General features: G+C 38.5%; 1 protein-coding gene across 2 annotated transcripts in view; it reads left to right on the top strand.

Moving 5' to 3' along the window:
- Window positions 1-24,764, top strand: part of LOC144522463 (receptor-type tyrosine-protein phosphatase eta-like) — a 39,387-nt gene extending 14,623 nt beyond the window's left edge. Inside the window, exons 2-32 of one of the 2 annotated variants that reach the window (XM_078257556.1) lie at window positions 1,762-1,783; window positions 2,042-2,248; window positions 2,499-2,759; window positions 10,033-10,290; window positions 10,432-10,692; window positions 12,309-12,566; window positions 12,764-13,036; window positions 13,276-13,542; window positions 13,697-13,960; window positions 14,451-14,708; window positions 14,836-15,081; window positions 15,710-15,970; window positions 16,242-16,502; window positions 16,595-16,843; window positions 17,541-17,810; window positions 17,921-18,184; window positions 18,318-18,584; window positions 18,702-18,851; window positions 19,049-19,256; window positions 19,431-19,546; window positions 19,662-19,749; window positions 19,839-19,883; window positions 20,000-20,008; window positions 20,153-20,240; window positions 20,532-20,622; window positions 20,846-20,922; window positions 21,127-21,261; window positions 21,439-21,555; window positions 21,948-22,108; window positions 22,249-22,384; window positions 22,494-24,764. In XM_078257556.1, coding sequence (XP_078113682.1) covers window positions 1,762-1,783; window positions 2,042-2,248; window positions 2,499-2,759; window positions 10,033-10,290; window positions 10,432-10,692; window positions 12,309-12,566; window positions 12,764-13,036; window positions 13,276-13,542; window positions 13,697-13,960; window positions 14,451-14,708; window positions 14,836-15,081; window positions 15,710-15,970; window positions 16,242-16,502; window positions 16,595-16,843; window positions 17,541-17,810; window positions 17,921-18,184; window positions 18,318-18,584; window positions 18,702-18,851; window positions 19,049-19,256; window positions 19,431-19,546; window positions 19,662-19,749; window positions 19,839-19,883; window positions 20,000-20,008; window positions 20,153-20,240; window positions 20,532-20,622; window positions 20,846-20,922; window positions 21,127-21,261; window positions 21,439-21,555; window positions 21,948-22,108; window positions 22,249-22,384; window positions 22,494-22,652 — 5,727 coding nt within the window. In that variant the 3' untranslated portion in view covers window positions 22,653-24,764. Of the gene's footprint in view, window positions 1-1,761; window positions 1,784-2,041; window positions 2,249-2,498; window positions 2,760-3,485; window positions 3,744-10,032; window positions 10,291-10,431; window positions 10,693-12,308; window positions 12,567-12,763; window positions 13,037-13,275; window positions 13,543-13,696; window positions 13,961-14,450; window positions 14,709-14,835; window positions 15,082-15,709; window positions 15,971-16,241; window positions 16,503-16,594; window positions 16,844-17,540; window positions 17,811-17,920; window positions 18,185-18,317; window positions 18,585-18,701; window positions 18,852-19,048; window positions 19,257-19,430; window positions 19,547-19,661; window positions 19,750-19,838; window positions 19,946-19,999; window positions 20,009-20,152; window positions 20,241-20,531; window positions 20,623-20,845; window positions 20,923-21,126; window positions 21,262-21,438; window positions 21,556-21,947; window positions 22,109-22,248; window positions 22,385-22,493 lie in introns of those variants that run through there. The other variant, XM_078257555.1, reaches the window with a different exon arrangement.
- Window positions 24,765-25,994: the final 1,230 nt, after the last annotated feature.

Here is a 25,994-nt window from a genome sequence, read left to right as displayed (position 1 = left end):
TGTTGTGAATAGAAAAAGAAATGTTAAGGAGCGGACACCGGTCTCCAGGATGGGTGGGTGAAGGGGGCAACATTTGATGCAGAATGAACCTTTTCTTTCTCGGTTTCATGGTCTGACAATTTTTGAGTAGTTAGACCTATCCTATTCCGTTCTATTTTATATACATTTTATAATTCAAACTTGCTTTTATTAGCATGACTGTAATTAAGTACAATATTGCCAAAGCATGTTCAAGATTTACAATGTAAGTATAATTCTGAATAGGAATAAATACAAGAGATATAGGCTACACTCAGCTGCTTATTATGGTTTAATTAAGTACACCCAACTTTAAATAACGCAGTTTAACACAATGGCAGTGTAATGAATCCTACCTTCATGATAGTTTTAATTAAAGCTGCAGTGAACATTATTGTTATTATTGAACACATTATTGTGTTTAATGTAATATTTAACATTGACATAGCCTATTTCATTTAAAAGTACGATCTGATTAGGTCTTGTGTGATGCAGGACTGCTGTAAAATCTGTTCTATCATCATCAGGAGTAAATGATTGATCCGATTGGTTATCTTTGTGGTGGAGAGAATGATGTAGGTTTAAACTGTGATGCTATGTGTTTAATGTTTAGCTGTGTGGTAAACAGACTGAAAAGCAACAGTGAGCAGCCCACAGTGACCAGCTAACGCTGGGCTGATTACTTTTTGGCTAATAAGTAATGTGGTATCAGAGCTGTGTGTTTAGTCCAGATACCAGGACTAGGACGGTAACCACGGTAGAAATACAGAGTTGGAGTTTCTATGGACATGAAGTCGTATGTCCTCATGCATAATGATATTGTTTACTGTCAGAACTTGTTTGCAATTGTTTTGGAGTATGAGAGATGAGCTATCCAGAGGAAGGAGGAAGAACAGTATTTTCAACAGTTCCACACATTGATCATTAGCTGAGGCCACAGAATGATTACCGATGGTCAGGTATTAACAGGGTCCACTTTTATTTTGTACTAACTGACACACAAACATGATCTTTTCATCAGTTACAATGGGACTTTCTCCCGTAATACTGAGCTTTTGTGCGTTTGTTTGTACCATTGAAAAGAACATGTCTTGATGAATAAACCAAAGCTCTTTTTTCTGAGCTGTATGGACTACAAGTTTATTATTATTTATTAGAAGTTTACATTTTCTAATTTAAAACTCACACATGGTGGTTATTTTACATGCTTATTACTGTATGTTTAGAGTTGATGTACTAACATTTGACTACTCTTGGGCAATTAAAATGAACTAATAAATAACTAGTGCTAGACATCAATAGCTGTGCCTATGATACTTTAGTTTTTGGAAATATAACCATGTTTGTCCCTTCACACATTTGATAATCAGTGCTATGGGCTCAGAATGTATTCGCATTCGTATATATTGATACGCAGCCCTATGAAGAGCGCATTATTAATATACCAGAATGTAATTCCTGGGAGTCTAGGAAGGGCTTTGAAACAACATTTAGACCTTCACGTTGGGAAACATGCCTTACATGTGCTTTCACTGGAAGGACGGGCTCACAAAAAAGGCTGGTGTTTAAGAAAGTGAGGAGACACGACCTATTTAACAGTACTATTAGTTGTTGCTAAATTTACAGATGCCCTGCGACATTAAACAGGTGGTTGGGTTTGATGCTTTGAAGTTGTTTTCAACTCAATGCTGACCTCTGCTGGTGAAATATCATTTATTTACTTTCGCTCTTCTCTCTCCACAGATCTCCCAAGCAGAATGCCTCAGTAAGTACACGTGTGCTGTTTCTTTATTTTTTAATGTGCCACATTTCTGTTAAATTGTCTCTTTATATTTAAATACTGTATTTTGTTTTTAATGTAATATAGGCTTGTTAATTACGTCACTCCTGTCAATATCTCTGCGGAAATGGAGCTTTTTAAAATGTATTTGTACTCATTTATTATTGTTGGTCTCGTTTCTCTTCTTCTTCTTCTTCTTCTTCTTCTTCTTCTTCTTCTTCTTCTTTGTCTTTTATGTCTTAGGTATTACATGTAGCAGCAATGAAATGGAAATATTTACAACGACGACAACAATACGCATTGGATCCGGACCAAATTGCACCCTCTCCATCATCAATCAATCAATCCTAATCAATTTCCCTGAAAATGGTTTGATAACTGATTTGATTCCTGGAGTAGTCTATCAAATCTTCAATATTTGTTTGAACTGCTGTAAAGAGGTCACCACAAGTAAGTGTGCTTACTTTGTTAAATCACTTATATTCCTGACCTTTACCATGTCTACAACAATGCTTTTATACAGTATAGTACCTGCAGCATTGCTGAAGATTGAGATTGTCTGTCAAACAGAAGATCTCTCAGCATGAATTAATCACAGATATCAAATACAAAGATGATTATACTTGTGTTACACTAATGATGAGTAACAAGAACATGGCATATGCATTCTTACTCCCTCCGACTTCTCTCTCACTCACAGAGCCTGAAGTGGTCAGGAACCTCACTGTCACTGTAGTCACAACTTCGTCTATATTTCTGACGTGGACTAAACCAGAGGGAAACAGCTCCTCCTATAGAGTAAAGTGGACCAGTGGAAATGTAAATGGCAGTGACAGTGTGAATCAAACACAGAAAAACATTACTAACCTGACTGCTGGTGTCCAGTATAACATTACTGTTACTGCAGTGGCAGATGATGGAAGTACTGAAGGAGAGAAAGCCAATGTTTCTCAGTACACAAGTAAGTAGACATTTAAATTTGGCTTATGTTGTAAGATGGTAGTATTCCTGTGCTTTGTCATATATGAATTATATTCTGCTGCCATTGTTGTTTTCTTTGCATCCACCTCTCGGTCACTCACAGTCAGGAATCTCACTGTCACTGAAATCCCACTGTGTGGTATTTATTTTAAATCAAGGCACATCACAATTATACTAAAAGTCCTACAGATTTTACTCATAAATAATGGTTTGGTCCTCTCCTCTTTGTTTTTAGACCTGGTAGTCAGTCACAATTAAGGAAATGTTTTATTTTACGATTGTAGCTTCTTAGATGGGCAACTGTGCTCTGAAACACACTTGCCACAGTCAGTAGTTTTTTTTCCATTTGCTCTATTTATTTCTGTCTCCCTCATCTTGTATTTATCCTGCACTCTGCTGTTGTGTTACTGGACTAGTGATCCAGGGATGTCTTTATGTCAAGCTGCTGTTACTCTGTTACTGTTATAGCAGAAGTCAAATGAGGGGCTTTGGTCACTTGTTAAAGATGACGCTGGGTGCCTTAAGAAGTGTCACAACACAAAGATGCTAGATAAACTTCCAGTTGCATGGATGTAGCTTGATAATGTTGCTGAGGCAACATGGCTCTGGTTGCGCTGTTACTATTGTGACTGACTCAAAGACGAATTTGTGCGATGAAATGGTTTTAAAAAGTCTTTATTTTCCCATAATACCTTTTCCCTCACAGAGCCTCAAGTAGTCAGGAATCTCACTGTCAATGAAATCACAACTTCCTCTATATCCCTGATGTGGACTAAACCAGAGAGAAACAGCTCTTTCTTTACAGTACAATGGACAGATGGAACAAAAAACTGGAGTGATAATGTCACTAAAACAAACATAAATATAACTAACCTGACTGCTGGTGTCCAGTATAACATTACTGTTACTGCAGTGGCAGATGACGGCAGTATTGGACAGAGTACAGCTGTTTCTCAATACACAAGTAAGTACGCATGTACAGTAGATGTGGTTTATACTGTCAGGATGTCTGTTGAGGATACCTGGTGGAGATGTCTCTGCAATGGTTTCAACTTGTACCTTAGAGCTGTTCTGTTTGTGCTGGATTTGGGTTGTAGCTCTGGACAATTTAGGGACGTTTCTGACGGCACATCTCTTTAGTGTTGCAGATTTCAGGAGCATTTGTTTTGGCTTGACAGACAGGGTTGGATATGCTATTTTTAGCCATGTTAGTGGCATGAAATATCTCCACAACTACTTAGTGGGTTGCGATGACATTTTGTAGAGACAGTCATAGTCTCCAGAGGATGAAGCCGACTGATATTGGTGATCACCTGACCTTTCCTCAAGCATCACCATGAGTTTCCCATGTTGTTTTGAGTGAAATATCTCAAACACATTTGGATACGTTACCTTACCTTGGTGATCCTCTTACTTTTGCTCTAGCGCTATCATCAGGTCAAAATTCCAATTTGTCCAGTAATTTGATTTATGACCAAATGCCTTAAGAAGTGTGGATGGGTTAAACAACACAGGACTTTCAACCAGGAGACCGGGGATCGTGTCCCGCGTGTCACGTTTCCTAAACCCAACCGTCCCGTTCTTCTTTTCCTAAAGGCTGATTTATGCTTCTGCGTCAAATCGACGGCATACCCCCGCAGACCCCTCTGCGTCGCCGCGAACCCCCCTCCGAGCCCTTCCACCGTAGCTCGACGTGCACCTCCAAAAATTTGTCGAGGCGACGCAGACCGCAAGGACTGTGATTGGTCAACTCGTCCTGTGTGTTGATAGTCGGTGTTTCAAGCAGCCTACTGTGGGCAGTAGCAACATGCTAGTTCACTGACATAAGCTAATGCAAATAAACTGACATATTTTGGTTACAATGACGGGGTTATCCGCAGGGCTCTCAAGTTTTGAAGACAGGCAAGAGTGACATTCTACACCCCCCCGAATGAACAAACGTTTAGGGAAGTGTCTGTACGCTGCTCTATGCTTTTTTCATTGGTTGTTGCGTTAAATCTTACCCAGATACAATAGTGCTATTTTCTGATTGGCCATTGTGTAGCCCCTTTCTTTTTTTTGATTGGCTGATAAGTGGCAGGCTCAACTAAGAACTCCAGGGAGACGCACTTGATTCCTGCCGGTTTAATAGTGAGAGCGGCGTGCCAGAGAAATGTTGGGTGCTGCGGCATATTAAATATATTATAAATAGTTTTTCCGCGTGAGAAATACAATGTGTGGCGGGAGTGTGTGACAAAAGACCGAAATGAGTGACTGTCACGCTCAATGCGTGACACTTGAGAGCCCTGTATCCGTTTGTAAAGTGTCTATATGTCACTAACTATTGAAATTACCACTTTGCCAGCAAGCAGTACATTGTGGGCAGTTGTGCTAAAGTTGCTTGTTAACATAACATAAACTGGCTGGCAGACACCTCGCAAATAACCTCAGACTTATTTTCTGGTTACATTAACTAGGTCAATGGATTTAACTGTGTCTATTTCTCAATACGTTTTACAAAATCTAAGCAAGAAAAGGCCAAACAAATAAGATTAATATTTTAGCACGACAGTCTATGGGTTTTGCCATTCTGAGTACCGTTTCGGTGGTGAGCAACACAGACACAGGCGACATGCGCCGCGATGCAAAGCAACCCCGAGGCAGAACTCCGAAAGGGTCATGATGGCGTAGCTATGGTGTGGAGTTGACGCAGAAGCATAAAACAGCCTTAAACCCAACCATCCCGTTGTTGTCCCGCGTCCCATTATTGTTTTCCTAAACCCAGATCCTCTTACTTTTCCTCTAGCCCTATCATCAGGTAAATATTCCAGTTTGGCCAGTAGTTTGATTTATGACCAAATACCTGCAAAGCTAATGACAGTCCCATTAACCTCAGCTGTACTTTGTCTTTTCTATGAATTAGTCAATGTTAGCATGATAACATGTTTAACTAAGATAGTGAACATGGTAACTATTACTCCTGCTGAACATCAGCATGTTAGCATTGTCAGTGTGAGAATGTTAGCATGCTGACAGTAGCATCTAGCTTAAAGTACAGCCTCACAGAGGCGCAACAGTGGCCTTAATTTTGTTAAAACAAATTAACCAAAGGGTTCATTTTACCTGTCAAATGAATTACACTGGGAAGCCTAAAACAATTTGGTACAAAGAACACTTCCCATTTGGTATTTTTCTACTAGCCACTGAGGCATGTTACACTCGGTATGCTGTGTTTGAACACTGTATGTTAAGTCTAATAAGCTCAAGACTTAAATATCATTAAGGATGATTTTCTAGTGATCTAAAACAGGATCTGGGTTTGGTCCATCATGGTTTCCAGTTTGCACTGGAGTTGTTTGAAGTTAAGAATGACACAGGCAAGTTGATTACAGTATCAGCCCGAGAAAGTTGACTTGTCTAGGATAACAAAACCTCAGAAGGAATGAATTCAGGTATCTCAGGGATATATTATAACAGATGAGTGCTTTTGTACTAGACCATGGTGATAACAAGGTAGCTCATTTGGGAAGCTTGAGCTCTGGATTGGGCTTTAAAAATTAGATCATGGATTGCAGCTGAAACGAGATTTCTCCACATGGTGACCTGCGTCATGTTTCATTATAGCATAAGAAGCTGAGCGATTTCTTTCTTTGTCAAGCTGGTGTTACTTCTTTATGACAGAAGTCAGATAAGATGATGTGGTCACTTCTCAAGGATGACCCTAAGAAGTGTGGTGGTGCCACCATCTCAAAGTAGAGCCAAGAATACAAATATGCTAGATGAATGGGCAGCTGCATTCCAGCTGCAACTTTTCTGGAACAACAAGGTTTCTACTGTGCCCTTGATTCAAAGAATAATTTTGGTCCCTAAAAACAGCTGCAGTATGATGTGACTAAAGATTCTAAGCCATATCACCCCTGTCACTCACAGAGCCTGAAGTACTCAGCAATCTCACTGTCACTGAAATCACAAAATCCTCTATATCCCTGATGTGGACTAAACCAGACTGTATTAGACTTAACTTTTCTGATGAAGTTATTTCTGTATTTTGTCATAGACATAACTCATATTTGACTGTCATATTTTCTTTATTGCGTTCACCTCTCTGTTCTCACAGAGCCTAACGCTGTCAGCAACCTCAATGTCACTAATATCACAACATCCTCTATATCCCTGATGTGGACTAAACCAGAGGGAAACAGCTCTTTCTTTACAGTACAATGGACAAATGGAACAAATAACTTGAGTTATGATGTTACTGAAACAAACATAAGTGTCACTGGGCTGACTGCTGGGGTGCAGTACAATTTTACTGTCCTTGCAGTGGCTGGAGATAAGGCAACTTCAGGAGAGGCAAAGACAATTTCACTGTATACAAGTAAGATGTGCAGTGGTTCTCTATCTACATTAATATCATAGTCAGTTTTAGTTATCCTCCTGGTTAACTGTATAAGACTGTATTAGACTTAAACATGAGTTATTGGTTTTCTGATGAAGTTATTCCTGTATTTGGTCATAGACATAACTCATATTTGTCTGTCATATTTTCTTTATTGCGTTCACCTCTCTGTTCTCACAGAGCCTAACGCTGTCAGGAACCTCAATGTCACTAATATCACAACATCCTCTATATCCCTGATGTGGACTAAACCAGAGGGAAACAGCTCTTTCTTTACAGTACAATTGACAAATGGAACAAATAACTTGAGTTATGATGTTACTGAAACAAACATAAGTGTCACTGGGCTGACTGCTGGGGTGCAGTACAATTTTACTGTCCTTGCAGTGGCTGGAGATAAGGCAACTTCAGGAGAGGCAAAGACAATTTCACTGTATACAAGTAAGATGTGCAGTGGTTCTCTATCTACATTAATATCATAGTCAGTTTTAGTTATCCTCCTGGTTAACTGTATAAGACTGTATTAGACTTAAACTTGAGTTGGTGGTTTTCTGATGAATTTATTCCTGTATTTGGTCATAGACATAACTCATATTTGTCTGTCATATTTTCTTTATTGCGTTCACCTCTCTGTTCTCACAGAGCCTAACGCTGTCAGCAACCTCAATGTCACTAATATCACAACATCCTCTATATCCCTGACGTGGACTAAACCAGAGGGAAACAGCTCTTTCTTTACAGTACAATGGACAAATGGAACAAATAACTTGAGTTATGATGTTACTGAAACAAACATAAGTGTCACTGGGCTGACTGCTGGGGTGCAGTACAATTTTACTGTCCTTGCAGTGGCTGGAGATAAGGCAACTTCAGGAGAGGCAAAGACAATTTCACTGTATACAAGTAAGATGTGCAGTGGTTCTCTATCTACATTAATATCATAGTCAGTTTTAGTTATCCTCCTGGTTAACTGTATAAGACTGTATTAGACTTAAACATGAGTTATTGGTTTTCTGATGAAGTTATTCCTGTATTTGGTCATAGACATAACTCATATTTGTCTGTCGTTTTTTCTTTATTGCGCTCACCTCTCTGTTCTCACAGAGCCTAACGCTGTCAGCAACCTCAATGTCACTAATATCACAACATCCTCTATATCCCTGACGTGGACTAAACCAGAGGGAAACAGCTCTTTCTTTACAGTACAATGGACAAATGGAACAAATAACTTGAGTTATGATGTTACTGAAACAAACATAAGTGTCACTGGGCTGACTGCTGGGGTGCAGTACAATTTTACTGTCCTTGCAGTGGCTGGAGATAAGGCAACTTCAGGAGAGGCAAAGACAATTTCACTGTATACAAGTAAGATGTGCAGTGGTTCTCTATCTACATTAATATCATAGTCAGTTTTAGTTATCCTCCTGGTTAACTGTATAAGACTGTATTAGACTTAAACATGAGTTATTGGTTTTCTGATGAAGTTATTCCTGTATTTGGTCATAGACATAACTCATATTTGTCTGTCGCTTTTTTCTTTATTGCGTTCACCTCTCTGTTCTCACAGAGCCAAACGCTGTCAGCAACCTCAATGTCACTAATATCACAACATCCTCTATATCTCTGACGTGGACTAAACCAGAGGGAAACAGCTCTTTCTTTACAGTACAATGGACAAATGGAACAAATAACTTGAGTTATGATGTTACTGAAACAAACATAAGTGTCACTGGGCTGACTGCTGGGGTGCAGTACAATTTTACTGTCCTTGCAGTGGCTGGAGATAAGGCAACTTCAGGAGAGGCAAAGACAATTTCACTGTATACAAGTAAGATGTGCAGTGGTTCTCTATCTACATTAATATCATAGTCAGTTTTAGTTATCCTCCTGGTTAACTGTATAAGACTGTATTAGACTTAAACATGAGTTATTGGTTTTCTGATGAAGTTATTCCTGTATTTGGTCATAGACATAACTCATATTTGTCTGTCGTATTTTCTTTTATTGCGTTCACCTCTCTGTTCTCACAGAGCAGTCAGTTTTAACGCTATCCACTGGTCAACCGTACAGACTGTCACTAGTACTCACAACATGCGCTACTATTGGTTTCTGATGAGGTTATTCCGTATTTAGCCAGAGGACACAGCTCATATATCTGTCTGTCAGTTTACAATGCGCTCACTTCTGTTTGCACAGAGCCTAACGCGTCAGCAACTCGATGTCACTGATATCACAACATCCTCTATATCTCTGACGTGGACTAAACCAGAGGGAAACAGCTCTTTCTTTACAGTACAATGGACAAATGGAACAAATAACTTGAGTTATGATGTTACTGAAACAAACATAAGTGTCACTGGGCTGACTGCTGGGGTGCAGTACAATTTTACTGTCCTTGCAGTGGCTGGAGATAAGGCAACTTCAGGAGAGGCAAAGACAATTTCACTGTATACAAGTAAGATGTGCAGTGGTTCTCTATCTACATTAATATCATAGTCAGTTTTAGTTATCCTCCTGGTTAACTGTATAAGACTGTATTAGACTTAAACTTGAGTTGGTGGTTTTCTGATGAAGTTGAAAATGACCAGTGGAAATGTAAATGGCAGTGACATTGTGACTCAAACACATAAAAACATTACTAACCTGACTGCTGGTGACAGAGGATAGATATTTTTCAATACACAAGTAAGTACACATTTGATGCGCTGAGGACACTGCAGTGATTTAAATCGCGCCATGGATGTGCTGGATCTGGGATGTGTTTCTGAACGACTACACTAGGATGGCTATTTCATTAACTTTTTGTTTTCTTATTTTGATTTTTTTGTCATTTTCTCTCCTCCCCTCTCCTCTCCTATCCTCCTCTTTACTTTAGGACCTGGTAAAATTGGGGAACCTACTGTGTCCACAAACACCTCCTCCATCTCTCTGAACTGGACCTCACCTCCTGGTGCGGTGTTCGTGTACAGGGTGGAGTGGCATAATGGTGGAGCGCTGATGATCAGATACACAGACACTACCTTTGCTGTGCTATTAGACCTGATCCCTGGCACCAACTACACAATCTCAATCGTTGCCGTCGCCGGAGACAATCGAACAAAAGGAGAATGTAGCACATTCATCTCAGTCACAAGTAAGCCACACGTTCTGTATTGAACATCTAATTAAAAACAGACAATTGGGATAAAAGTCACTTTAGAGTTTTCCCATTTAGATTAACAACATTTTGTTTTGTATGTATTCCCCTCACCTTGTGTTTTTCTTGCATTTACAGAGCCTGAAGTGGTCAGGAACCTCACTGTCACTGCAGTCACAACTTCGTCTATATTTCTGATGTGGACTAAACCAGAGGGAAACAGCTCCTCATATAGAGTAAAGTGGACCGGTGGAAATGTAAATGGCAGTGACAGTGTGAATCAAACACAGAAAAACATTACTAACCTGACTGCTGGTGTCCAGTATAACATTACTGTTACTGCAGTGGCAGGTGATGGCAGTACTGTTGGACAGAGTACAGCTGTTTCTCAATACACAAGTAAGTACGCATTTACAGTAGATGTGGTTTATACTGTCAGGACGTCTGTTGAGGATACCTGGTGGAGATGTCTCTGCAATGGTTTCAACTTGTACCTTAGAGCTGTTCTGTTTGTGCTGGATTTGGGTTGTAGCTCTGGACAATTTAGGGACGTTTTTGACGGCACATCTCTTTAGTGTTGCAGATTTCAGGAGCATTTGTTTTGGCTTGACAGACAGGGTTGGATATGCTATTTTTAGCCATGTTAGTGGCATGAAATATCTCCACAACTACTTAGTGGGTTGCGATGACATTTTGTAGAGACAGTCATAGTCTCCAGAGGATGAAGCCGACTGATATTGGTGATCACCTGACCTTTCCTCAAGCATCACCATGAGTTTCCCATGTCGTTTTGAGTGAAATATCTCAAACACATTTGGATACGTTACCTTACCTTGGTGATCCTCTTACTTTTGCTCTAGCGCTATCATCAGGTCAAAATTCCAGTTTGGCCAGTAATTTGATTTATGACCAAATACCTGCAAAGCTAATGACAGTCCCATTAACCTCAGCTGTACTTTGTCTTTTCTATGAATTAGTCAATGTTAGCATGATAACATGCTAAACTAAGATAGTGAACATGGTAACTATTACTCCTGCTAAACATCAGCATGTTAGCATTGTCAGTGTGAGAATGTTAGCATGCTGACAGTAGCATCTAGCTCAAAGTGGCCTTAATCTTGTAAAAAAAAAAATTAAAATGAACTAAATGGTTCATTTTACCTGTATTGAATTACACTGGTCAGCTTTCTTTGGGAAGCCCAAAACAATTTGGTACAAAGAAGACTTCCCATGATGGGCTTGCTGTGGTATTTTGCTACTAGCCACTGAGGCATGTTACACTCGGTATGCTGTGTTTGAACACTGTATGTGAAGTCTAATAAGCTCAAGACTCAAATATCATTAAGGATGGTTTTCTAGTGATCTAAAACAGGATCTGGGTTTGGAGGACCTAAAGTAAAGTGTGACATTACAGGTTCAGGTTACTTTAACTTGTAATTGCATTGGGTTTGTGGGAAATGGTGTTCATAAAAGGCAGCTAAAAACTGTATTAACCAACAATTATGATGCATGTGGTGCTGCAACAATTAGTTGGTTAATTAATTAATGATTTAATTAATTACTTGATCGAAAGACTCTTAATTGTCAAATATTAGAATTATTTATATAATATCATAATTGATTGATTATATTGATTCATTTTTAGTAATTTGAGTTAATATATTGTCAATGTTATTTGTGTTGGCACTATTTTAGAATATATACAACATATTTTAGAACATAGATAGTTTAGGAATACATGGATTGGAAGTATGGCGTATGGATTACTTTATATATATATATATATATATATATATATATATATATATATATATATATACATGTATGTATATAGAGCACATTGCAATATTTGATGTTTTTCATTGATGAAATAGGTGTTAACAGCAGAAGCAGAAGAATATATGTACTTTATTTCTATTATGCCATTTCAAAACATGACACATCATAAATGGATATTGTGTATTTAATTTATTATGACAAAGAACCAAACCACCTTTTACTTCTTTATTATACAGAGCCTGAAAAGCCTGTGGACATCAAGATTACAGCAAAAGGAACCTCTTTCCTGAAGATCAGCTGGACTTTGCCTGCAGGGACAGTTGATAACTACGTTGTGACCATTTCAAATGAGAGACATACTTTGTATAGGAATACAACAGCAGTCACTACAGCCTTATTTACTGATTTATATCCTGGGAGAATCTTTTTTATCGCAGTGTCCGCTGTAGCTGGAAACTTTAGTGAGATGTCTGATCAGTTTTCATTTGCCACTGGTAAGTTTAACAACCTATGCTGTTATTGACTAATGATGTTAATGATCTTTTGCAGCTCGACATAAGAGTAATTTTTCTAATAATGTTTTGCAATTGAATTTAATTTTGTGGGTTAAACCATTAAAACCAATCAACGTGAATAATGACAGAAACACAAGTTATAAGTGTGTGTGCACCTGTTCATTCATACCTCTTAGATCCCACACCTCCTGGCTCCATCATCTTCAGTCAGAGGACAAACTCTTCGCTCTCTCTGAAGTGGGCGACTCCTGCTTTAATGGGGGATGCTCCAAACATCAGCTACAGTATCACCTACCAGCCTGATGGTGGCAACGTAAAATATATAAGCTCCTTGGTCAATAGCACAGTGCTGAACTCGCTTTTCTCTGGAACTTCCTACAATATAACTGTAAAAACAGTTGGACCCATGAATTCATGCAGCACATTTGTCTATGATTCTACTTTCACTTGTAAGTACAACAGGAAAAAACAAAGGAAGTAGAAGTGTCTCTATTACTTGGAGTGATTCAATTCATATTGTAGTTTATGCAATTGTTTGTTTAACAACCTATTGTTTTATCCAGCCAGCACCTAAGAATATTACTGTTTATTACATAACATATATTATAAATATATAATAAGTGATGTTGATGATCTACTTATTTAATTACTTTTTAATTAACATTTGACTTGTTTGTCATTTTTCTAGTGCCCAACCCTGTGTTGAACCTTGTAGCCAGCGCTAGTTCCACCACCTCAGTAAAAGTGAAATGGTCAGACCCGCAGGGAGCCAAGATGTATTACAAATACTTGGTTCAAACCTACAGTACTGCAGGACCACTGTTTAACACAACAGTCAGCATTAACAACACTGATGTACCCAACCTGGAGCCGGGAACTAGATACAATATCAGTGTTATGACGATAGCAGCAACAGGAAGTGAATCCACGGTGGAAAATACATTCAGTTACACAAGTAAGGCCTTATATTTAAACATGCATTAATGGATTCTGTGCTATCAGAAACATCCCATATACTTAAAAAGATTGAGGATACCACAAAAATGTAAAATGCCCTTTTTCTATTGTGGCCTTTGGTCTCACATAACTCTCTGCTGTATTTGCTGCAGTGCCCAAAGCAGTGACCAACCTCACAGTGGAGAATGTGAGCACCACGGCGATCCGGCTGACGTGGCGCAGACAAAGTGATCATAAGCCTTCCTACACCTACCTGGTGATAGCGTTCCAGAACGCCATGATGGTTCAGAATAATTCAACTGAAAATGAGACTTACACCTTCTTCAATCTGACCCCTGGAAAATTGTACTCTTTTCAAGTGTTTACAGTTGTAGAAGGCGTTATGTCCGCAGTTGAAAACACATCAAGTTACACAAGTATGTATTCAAAGCTTTGGAAATGTGGCTGGCTAAAAAGTTGAATTTGCTTAATCAAAAATGCAATCAGCACTATCCAAAGGAATACAGAAATGAAAGTGTTTTGAAAGACCAGAAAACTAAATATCCTTAAGGGTGTATGGTATTACTATTATTTTCTATGGCTCCTTTAATCTGAGCTTCATTTGTAAAATCGCTGGAGTGCACTTTGAAAATAACATGCTAAAATTAAAGGTGAAGTTACTGCACAGATAATGAAAGTGGAAAAGTTACAGGTTTAGAAAATGTATTTCAAGATGTTTCTATACCAATCGGTCAGAATACAGTTACATTTTGATTTAATATAGAATACATAACTGTGTTAGAATTATTCTGTATTCTCTAGGTCTGTAGTCTCAATTCTTCAAGTTAATTGAACATGTTCAGGCAGAGCTAAAACTAAGGATTTTCTAAATGTTTATTATATAATGTTAAATCTTTTATTTTACAGAGCCTGATGCCGTAACTGACATCATAGCCATAGGAAGCACAACAACCATGTTAGTGAGCTGGACACCAGCATTTGGGCAGGTGGACTCCTACACTGTCCAGCTGTTCAGAGACATGGTGCAGTCGGGGATAACCAGCACGAATCCGAGGAACACTACTGTTAAGTTTCAGGGCCTGACACCAGGAGTGGTTTACTGTGCAGTAGTGGTCACAAAAGCTGGACCTTTTGAGAATAACAACTCTGTTTGCAACGCAACTTGTGAGTTACATCGACATTGTGATTTATAAACCTTATGTTGTACCGTATTTTGCCAAATATTTATTTTAGAAATGGCTGTAGCATCTGAATCTAGCACTAACAAAACAGTATTCCTTCTTCTGTTCAGTTCCCAACCCTCCTGGACCCATCATGGTGACGTCTCAGACTGTGAAGTCCATCAACTTCACCTGGCCCTTTCCAAATGGCATGGATTACAATCAGTACAACTTCAGCGTGTCCAGCTTTACCTTAAGTGGAAAGAACTGGTTCCTGCTGGACAACCTCCAGTCTGGAAGCCTCTACAATATCTCTGTTGTTACTGAAGGCGTGTTGAACTATCAGAGCACTGCAGTGACAGCAGAAAACTATACCAGTGAGTGTGATTAACACATATTCGATCACACCAGGGCTATTACTTATTACTTCTATTTTTCAAAAGTTTGTCTGAGTGTGTGTTTCTAATTTAGTAATTCATGTAATTACAAATTTGATCTTTGAATTTTGTTTATTTGTTAAGTGGTATACTTAGATTTTTTATTTTTTTTCTGATTTTGGCTATCATTTTTATTATTGTGATATAGTAACAGTGACAGGTTCCTAAAGAGATATTTTTGCACATAATAATAGTATTTAACAAAAAATGATAAAGCCTTGTAAGAAAACAACTGTGTATTTATATAGTTTCTCAATTATAATTACGTAACGATGCTAAAAAAAAGCTAAACAAAACAATACTTGAATTTAATTTTACTTTTAACTACTTAAATCTTAGTTTTTTTATGTAGTAACCTTTGTACATGAACACTCACACAGATATCAAGGCCATTCTGAAGTGCCAATTGACATATTGAGCACTTAATTACGACAGCATGGCTTCCAAACTCCTCATGCCTGTGTGGCGAACCATACATGTTATTTATACTATTTTGCCCAAATCTGACACATAAAAACACGTATCTGTTCTTCATATCTATTGTATCTCGTCTGTCTCGTTTCCTCAGGACCATATCCTGTAACCAATCTGACACAAACAGACATCACCACAAATGCAGTGACCTTGGTGTGGTATCAGCCAGAGAGCAAACCTTACTACTCATATGTGGTGCAGACCACCAACGGCTCCATTTTTGCATCTGAAGTAGTCTCAAACAAACAGATAATAATCACTGGACTTCTCTCTGGGAGCAATTACAGCTTCACTGTCACCACACAGACACAAGATGGCACTGAGGCAGCTCCTGTGACAGTGTCCTACTTTACACGTATGTATATACTGTATATCATATCCAATATACTGTCCCTACACCTGGGAAGTAGCTAAATTAACCCCAAACCAAATAAGCAAAACAACCTAAGTGAATAACAATAAAACATAACAAGTTAAGTTTATCATTTTATTATTCCTTTAAGTTTGAGCTATCTCTGTTGCCTCTGTACTGAGGTGAGTGCTGCATATTTAATAGAGTGAGAGAATATAAAAGATGATGTGCTTTATGTTGATTCATAAAAAAACACTTTCTGCTCTGTTTGTAGGTCCATATCAAATTGGACCGTTGCAACCTGAAACCTTAAACACAACTGCTGTACGTCTGACTTGGGAGAAACCACTGGAGTACAAGCCTGAATACACATATTGGGTCAGGACTATAGGCTGTGGGTCCCAAAACAAAACCGTCGCAGGAGAAGTCGCAGAGATCTCAGAGCTTCCCCCTGGGACCAACTGCACCTTCTGTGTTTTTGTCAGAGCAGCAAATGGCATCGAAGGGAAAGCAAGCTGCACCTCTCAGTACACTAGTAAGACTTGTCATTTCTGTTTTTTGGTTGTTGTTTTTTTATTGTCATGGTGATTGATCAGCTTTAGTCCTTCCTCCTCTGCATATTAACAGAGCCTGAGGCAGTGCAACCCCGTATCTCCAGCCGGGGCTCCAATAGTTCAATCCTGGTGTCGTGGACCAAACCTCCTGGGAAAGTGGAGCGTTATACGGTTTACCTAAACAGCAATTCCACTTTCCTGAACTCCACCAGTACCTCCTTTCTGTTTGACAACTTGTCAGCTGGAAGGTTTTACACTGCCATGGTAACCACATATAGTGGACCCTTCAATGCATCATCTGAATTCATTACTAATGCAACCTGTAAGTATGATACATTTGTTAGATTTTCAGTTGTTTCATTTTCATTTAGTAATTTGCAAAATTGCATAAACTTTACAGCAGTTTTTCAGTCTTTTTTTTCTCCTTTGGATTGCCTATCTTCCATTCCATGGGCATCCAGTGGTTTTTATTAAGTTAACTTGACCTTGAAAATGTGTGATATTTGGAATCCACAACAGTGAAACATTATTTGACTTCAATTTTTAAAAAATATCTTTCTAATCAGCTGTTATTGATTGGCAAAAGAAATCCAATGAATATAAGTCAGTGTATTGTAATGCTGTGACTGTGTGGTCATTTCACAAATAAATAATGTTGCTCCTCAGCAACCTTAAATATCACATGTCAGAGCTTCCTTTATTGCATAAACAGGGAGTTTTCACAACAGCATTATTATAACAAAGCCCAAAAAATAAAATGCAATGAAATGTTTACTGTAATGGTTTACCTGTTGTAAATTGATTATACATTTCTGCAATGTGATATACAGTATATACAGTAGTCATGTAGGCTAACTAAAGAGTTATGGCATGTTTGGAAAATGGCTTGCGATTCTGGAAAATCTTTGTGTTATATACATAATAGAAAACATAAAACACTATCAGTATGGCCCTTTAAACGTTCATATTTTGGTTACCATGCTTGTTGAAGTTCACGTTCTGCAATTTCTTCCCTCCAGTCCCTAACCCTCCTGGGCCGATTGAGATCCTGTCGAAGACAACCAGCTCCATTGATGTCAGGTGGAAGGAAGCACCGCTGATGTACGGTGCATCATTCTACTACAAGTTGACTAACATATCAGCCCAGGGAGGACCATACATCAATACCAACGACACCAGTCGTACTTTTGGTTCCCTGCTTTCTGGAACTTCTTATAACTTCTCCGTTGCAACAGTGGGTGCGATGGGTTTTGAGAGTGAGAGGGTTCAGATCTACATGGTCACTACAAGTAAGAGTTTTATTTATGAACCCAAGCAACGTGCAGATGCACACACTTTTATGTTTCACCTTTACTATCTAGTAACATTTATATCGCTCAAATTTCTTTCAAACAATCAGGACCGTTCTGTGTGATGAATCTTATGACTTCTACAAAAGAGGAGAGCATCACAGTCATGTGGAACAATCCCGACGAATACAAGGAAAGCTATCGTTACTATCTGACCTGGCAAAGCTCAGATGGGACTATTAGTAATATAACAATTAAAGAAATACATTATACTTTCAATAATCTAGTTCCTGGCAGCAGCTATGACTTTAATGTGACCACAGTGACCTCCGATGGAACCAAAGGTGCTCCAAGATGGATTTCCAACTGCACAAGTATGGTCATACCAGCTTGATTAATTTCATTACACTTATTGCAATCATATTTTCAAATCATTTTGTCTTTCAACTAAAAAGAACTGTGGAACAATGCTACATTTAATGTGTTCATTTCTGTTTGATGCTGCAGATGCAAGCCCGGTGACATCCCTTACATGTACTGGGCCAAACACAATAAACGCAGAAATCAACCTGTCCTGGACCAAACCCAATGGCCAATACTCTGGCTTCCAGGTCACTGTAAACAACGGCAAGAACAACTCAATAAACACCTCCTGCTGCAAGCATACTGTGTCCAACCTTCGTCACTATACTGAATACAATCTGACAGTGGAGACTCAGAGCTGTGGACTACCCAGCACTCCTTGGTCTCGTCTCTGCTGGACAGGCATCACAAGTAGGACATTATGCTCCGTGAACATTATAATTACAAAACTGTTGCATGTAAATACTAATATGTATTTGAGTAAAAAAAACATCTCAAGATGTAATTAACTTTTATTTATTTTTAAAGAGCCACCCATTCCACCGAACTATATGTCACTGGTGGTGGTGACTTCCACGCTTTACAACAAGTTCACCCTTCAGATTAACCCTATCCTGCTGGATAGCACCAGTGGGCCAATCACACAAGTCGGGGTGCTGGTAACAAACACCTTTTCTGGTGGGTTTCTTGTTCTCTTTTTAATGTCAGGAAGCGTAATATTATGTCGTGCTAATCCATTAGTGCTGAAGTGACCATTTGCTGGACATCAGTTAATTTATGCCATTTATGTCATTTGTTTCATATGATAAATAAATCAGACTCATGACAACAACTTCCTTGTCAAAAGCCAATTACTGTAATTTCTGTCCTTCCAGGTAACACTTCTGATTCGTTAAAGTACGTGGAGAAAAATTATAATCAGTGGAAGGCAGGGGAAACTCCAGGATACATGGCAACAGTCAACAATTGGACACAGCCAATCCAAACGCGCAGTGTAGAGAGCTATCTGAACATAGAAATTGGAGATGAATCCAAATGGAACGGCTACACTAACGGTGCTCTGGACGCTACTGGACATTACCAGTAAGAGCACAAACAATATTATGTTGTATGAATAAGTGTCCAGAAACAGACAATATAAAGAAGTAACTTCTCTATAATACATTTTTAAGATATTCAGTAACAGAGATGAACGGATTAAAAAGTTAAAGTCTCAGATATGTGTATGTCTCTTAACTGATTTGTTCAATCCTGCAGATTTGCTATTGTGTTGTTCACCAAACTGACTCTCCAGAACAACCTTGTGAATACTCAAGGGTCACTGCTGTCACTTACAACCTTCTATAACCCTGTTATACTGCCACAGAACCCAGGTACAGTATAACATTCAGAACATAGGTTTTTGCTCTGAAATGCTCCCGTAAGTAAAAAAAAATAAAATAATTGCTCACTGGCCTCTTTCTGTCTTAATCTCTGTCAACATTTTAGCTGTCATTGGCATTGCTATCGGAGCAACATTGGGAATGTTTTGCATTCTCGTCATCATCCTCATCGGCTTCATTATCTACTGGAAAAGGTTTGTCATCGTCATATTAATAAAGAAATAAATAAATAAGACTACTGTCTATAGGACTAAACTCTAAACTCGCTATTCGTGTACTTTAGGTTATCCAACAAAGAATCGCCCGACATCCAGATACATTCAATGAGGTGATATTTTTATTTAATTTTTTTTATTTTACATTTATTATACGTTTAAAGTAAATGGACAACAATTGTTTATTTAACTGTTGGTCAACATTGCTTTTCCCTCTTCATTTTTCCAGAGCCAAAGTGTAAGTACAAAGCCTTTATACTTACCAAAGTATGATCACATCTACCAAATGTTACACATTATGAAATAACATGAAATAAAGAGCCAGTGTTTTTCTGAACAAAACTTCTGACTCTTGTCTGACCTCTGGTGTTCATTTGAGCAGAAGTGTGGCTGTGAGGGTGGAGGACTACGAAGCTTACTACAAGAAGCAGAAAGCAGACTCCAACTGTGGCTTTGCTGAAGAGTTTGAGGTGAAACATGAGCTTAATATTACAATTAATTTAAAAAAATGTTTTTTTATTTTTAAGAAATATAGTTAGTTGTCATTGGAACCAATATCTAAACAGTGTCCAATATATTATGTAGTTTAATCTATATTGAATCATGTCATTTATTCATTTGGACAATATGAGTTGTTGAGATTGTGCATCCGATTCCTTACTAATATTAAGTTGCTGTTTTTTTTTTTTTTGGTATTGCACATGCACCAGATTTTGGTGCCATCCAGTCATCAATCACACTTTTTTTATTTCTTTCAAAAGGACCTGAAGCTTGTTGGTACAGCTCAGTCGAAAACACATGCTCTGATGTTGGAGAACAAGCCCAAGAACCGCTACAACAACGTGCTTCCCTGTTAGTTACCATAACCAGTCAACCTCTGCTGCTTTCGACAATAACACTCCTCACTCTTTAAACTACATCATTGCCTATCATACTGTATCTACTATCATTATCTCTTTTTTAAGTAGACATTAAATCAAAAATGATCACACATTCACACAGTCACGCATCAGTACAACCTTTTTACATGTAGCATTTTCTTCATTTCACTTACCCCCTTTTTCTCACCTCCCAGATGACTCCTCTAGGGTGAAACTCTCTATTATCCATGGGAGTCCATATGATGACTACATCAATGCTAACTACATGCCGGTGCGTACTGACCCTCTTTAAAACAGCTCTCTGCCTCAGTCGTTGCTAAACAACAATATCTGCTCATTCTTTCGCTTAATGCCATGCCATTCAAACTATTCCACCTTCATCCACAGTGATGTTGGAAACACTTGAGAATCTCCTAGAAAACTAAACGGAACGAACGTTTGTGTTCTGAGTCTGGGCTGATGTTTTATTTGACAGGGTTACGACTCCAGGAAGGAGTATATCGCAGCTCAGGGTCCTTTGCCCAGCACAGTCAGCGAGTTCTGGAGGATGATCTGGGAGAAGAACGTACTGACTCTGGTCATGCTGACACGCTGTAATGAACAGGGACGAGTGAGTACGAACAAAAACCCAATGCCTAGCAGCAACGTGCATGTTTACATGCATGGACACACGTGTCTTCGCTAGTGTTAGCTAGCATACTGTATTACCGAATGTAATGTAGCGTTCTATATTCTGAAAATGAATACTTGCAGTCTGTGACAACTAAACAATTGTCTTTTTTTTAAGGTAAAATGCGAGCAATACTGGGATCATGGCACCAAGCACTTTGAAAACATCACGGTAACAACAACCTCTGAGATACCACTTGAAGACTGGACCATCAGGGACTTTGACATAAAAAATGTAAGTGGCCAACACTGTGTGTCAGTAGAAGTCATCACCCATTAGTTCTTATTTAACACCTTTAGTTTGGAAAACAACACTACTGAACTCTCAAGAATGTGATGTCAATAATCTCAAGAATGTGCAGTCTGATGAAAAGACACATTTCACAAAACATGAATCTTTGCAACCAATAAATTACAATTAAAAAAAGTTACCTAGTTATCCAGTTACCTTCTGAGCCAAGGCCTGTGATCTAACTTGTCAATAATTGTAAAAATGTGTTTCTCTGCATCATAGCCAGTGGCTGTAATTGAATGAAATCATACACTTTTTACAGCATTTTCGAATGTGTCTGTAGCCTACACATTGATTTTTTTCGTCACAACTATGTGTGCATGTTTGTCCTTCAGGTGAAAACAGCAGAGACCCGTTCAGTGCGTCACTTCCACTTCACAGCCTGGCCAGATCACGGCGTACCACAAACCACCGAGCTCCTCATCAGCTTCAGACACTTGGTCAGAGAGCACATGGACCAATACTCCAGACACTCTCCTACTGTGGTCCACTGCAGGTCCGACAGAACACACGCACTCCGTTGCCTTCAATTCTACTGTATATAACTGTTTCAGAAATGAAAAAAAACACTTCATCGGATATTCTGTTTGTCTCTCCTCCCTCCCTTGTCTTTGTGCCTACGTTGTCTACACACAGTGCTGGTGTTGGACGCACAGGCACCTTCATAGCCATTGACCGTTTGATCTTCCAGATTGAAAGGGAAAATATTGTGGACGTGTACGGCATCGTCCACGATCAGCGCATGCACCGGCCCCTCATGGTGCAGACAGAGGTAGGAAACGGTCACATTTACTTGCTGGTACATGTTGTTTGAAATACATGTGAGGAGTATATGAAGTGTGCTGCAGCTCAGTAAACTTTTATATATGACGTCCCTGCAGGACCAGTATGTGTTCTTAAACCAGTGTGCCATGGACATCATCAGATCAAGAACTGGAACCAACGTGGATCTAATCTACCAAAACACCGCTGCACTCTCTATTTACGAGAACGTAGAACGAAAAAAAGGTTTTCCCAAAAAGGGGTACCACAATGCATAGGCCCGAGAAACCATTCAGGTCTTCCACTTCTCTCTTTACTCTTAGCAAGAAACTGAGCAGACATTTGCAAAGGAAATGCAGATTGTGCTAAAAGAACTGTCATGCTTTTGTTAAGAATATTGTAGCTTTCTCTCTCTCTCTCTCTCTCTTTCTCTCTCTCTCTCTCCTTTCATGTCTTTAATTCAGTTCAATTCAATTTATTTATAGTATCAAATCATAACAAGAGTTATCTTGAGACACTTTACAGATAGAGTAGGTCTAGACCACACACTATAATTTACAAATCCCCAACAATTCTAGTAATTCCCCCAAGAGCAAGCATTTAGTGCGACAGTGGCCTGGAAGAACTCCCTTTTAGGCAGAAACCTCGGACAGACCCAGGCTCTTGGTAGGCGGTGTCTGACGTTGCCGGTTGGGGGTGTGATGAACAGTGGCAATAGTAGTCACAATAAAGATAATGGAACAGTGACTACAAATGGTAGTCGTAGTAGTTCATGTCATAGCAGGGCACTGCAGGGCGTTACAGGATGTAGCTGTCCTATATAAATAAAAGCCTAAAATCGTGTAGCTTTCTGAATGTAAACTTCTATTTTGTGGTATTTATTTGGTGACAATTGTGAATGTTTGACAATGGAGGGAGCTATACTGTATGTGGAGATAAAATAGGGGACATAATCACTGACCAAAGATATTTGGATTATATGTTAACTTTGGTAAATTAAAAAATCGGATTCCCTCTTATAACTGCAGATTTTTGTATTGCTCAGTTTTTTTCATGTTGTGCTTGTTTACTACTGTATATGACTTACTGATGATTAAATATTTTGCTCAGGTAGTATGTCGGATGCTGTATTATTACACTTTTGACAAAGAAAAACTTGTAATTAATTGAACCTTTGATATTGTACCGTATGGTACAATGATTTGCAGGTATAAATACTATGTGCCTTTTCAAAACCTGTATGCTTTAGTGCCAGTAGGTGGCACTCCATTATGTTTGTCTTTTAACTGAAAAAGACAAAAAGGGACTGATGCTGTATGATATTAGCCTTGTTACAGGAACCATATGATTAAGTTTCTCAATACATCATATTTTATTGATGTTTGTCAGATCATCAGACCAATTCTATGTGCACCTTTTAAACCAATTTGAACTGTGCAATGCCTTTAAATGAAGGGCTTTTGTTGTTCATTTTAGAGACTTTTGTATGTGTATGCACTGTTGTGAATAATGCACTGGATGCATTTGTTTTTCTATACACTGTCCACTTTTTTAATATATAGAGATCAGTACTGTTGATTACATTTTGGCCATGTGCTTTGTGAAACTGGATGGAACATTTTGCTACCCACCCCTCATTTGATTGTTACAATTTTACTTTGATCATTTTTCTTCTTTTGATTAAAGAGATGAATCACATTACACAACAGCTCAGGAACTTAAACAATAAAAAAACTGAACATGTTGCTGGGGAGGTATGGTGTTAGAATCCATCAGAATCCATACTGCACCAGTGTGTACTTTGAAGTCACACCGATTGTGCTGGTTTTATACAGGTCCTTCTCTACATTGTACATTCCTCAAAGAAACAACCATGTTATGTCACTTCCTGCAGCATATCTGGTTTATCTATGGACATTTTCAGTGATGTTAAAATCACCAGAGGAGCTCTTTTTTCAGCTTCTAAAGGGCAGATGTTTTCCATGAGGCAGGTACATTTTTCAAGATAATTGATGTGTGTGTGGTTAGCCTGTAGATATGAATATTCCATCTTTGTATTTAATCATAATGCACTTAATGATTCAAAGCACTTGATGAATAGTCACAAAGTTGTAGGATGTTTTTGAAATGCTTTATGTGATGTTTGCTGGAACCATGCAAATAAATGTAAAAAAAAAAAAAAAAAAAGTGCAAGAATGTTTTATGTGTGTACCCTTCAATCTGTAAAACAAAATGTGATTGGAGGTGTTATTACTTTTTTACTCCACATTTGTGTATGGCTATGTATTGCGTGGTTGTGTTTCTATAACCCAACAGCTTAACGCTTTTTACTCTCACCATAATGTTATATTTAATAAAATTACAAATCTACAAAATATTTTACAAGCTAATATCATTAAAAGCATACCTTGCATAATCTGTGTGACAGCTATGCTAGACACTGCACTGTCGATACCTGTATTATTTCTGAATTTTTGACTGAAGTTTCAGTCAAATGGAAAGATCAAAAGAAGCAAACCGTAGAATAAGCTGCATGCTGCAGAGGAGGACTGAGCTGGCACACCTCTGCATTATTCAGAGCAACTTTGAGGTTGCAGGTAGCTAAGTGCACCCTCAAAGAATGAATAAATAATGCCATTTCTGTTTCTGACTTCATGAGGAAAAAAACCTTTTACACAGAGACTTCAAAAAGTTCTAATTTTACAGCTCACAGCAGGCCTACACTCTGGGGATTCTGTGCAATATGGAGGTGTTTTAAGGGCAATCATTTTCACACACAGGGCACTCCTGGCATGGTGGTACTATTAGATTTTGTCAGCATGTCGGCTTCAATGAGCGTGATATTTCTCTCTCATCATCTTTTCATATCTTTCAGATCCACAAGTTGAATCTAAAAATAGATGTGGTATTTGAATGCTTCTTTCTAGTTCCCTATGCTGTGTCTTGCATTAAAATGTATATAGAGAGATGGTGCTTACCTTCAGGTACAAAGTTAAAATAGGACATAAGATAACTGGGTGAACCTAAATTTAACGACAAATGAGGAAGAAGTGGAAGAACACACAACCACAAAGCTATGCAAGGTTCTTGCATTGACCTTTAAATTAAGTATCTATATAACACTGACTGGGGCAATTGTGATGCCTAATGAGTATATTTACTTTTGATATCTTACATACATTTAGCTGATAATACTTCTGTACTTTTACTTGATAAAGAAATAGTATGCATGACATTTACTGTACAGTAATACAGTATGATACACCTTGTAATAGAGTATGTTCACATTGTGTAGTGCTACATTAAATGAAGATACAAATCTTAATAGGCTACTTTATGAACCACTATGAAATACACTGTCCATTACAAGTTTTCTTGTTCCAGTTTGAGGAGTAAAAACTTTGAATTATAATCTTGACAAGTTGTGAATGCTCTATACAATCTTAACAATTGGGCTTAAATACTACATTTGTGATAATAAAAATGTATGAGGATCATGTTTGCTCTTGTAGGCAATATCACATAGGCCTAACGACTTGCAGCAGGTGTTGTACGTTGTTGCGGCCACAGGTGTCGCCAGGGCGCCCTGTGTAGCAGCAGCAGCAGCAGCAGCAGCAGCC

This window comes from Sander vitreus, chromosome 8 (assembly GCF_031162955.1).
Source record: "Sander vitreus isolate 19-12246 chromosome 8, sanVit1, whole genome shotgun sequence".
NCBI classification, from domain to species: Eukaryota; Metazoa; Chordata; class Actinopteri; order Perciformes; family Percidae; genus Sander; species Sander vitreus.
This window is presented reverse-complemented; position numbering and strand designations above follow the sequence as displayed.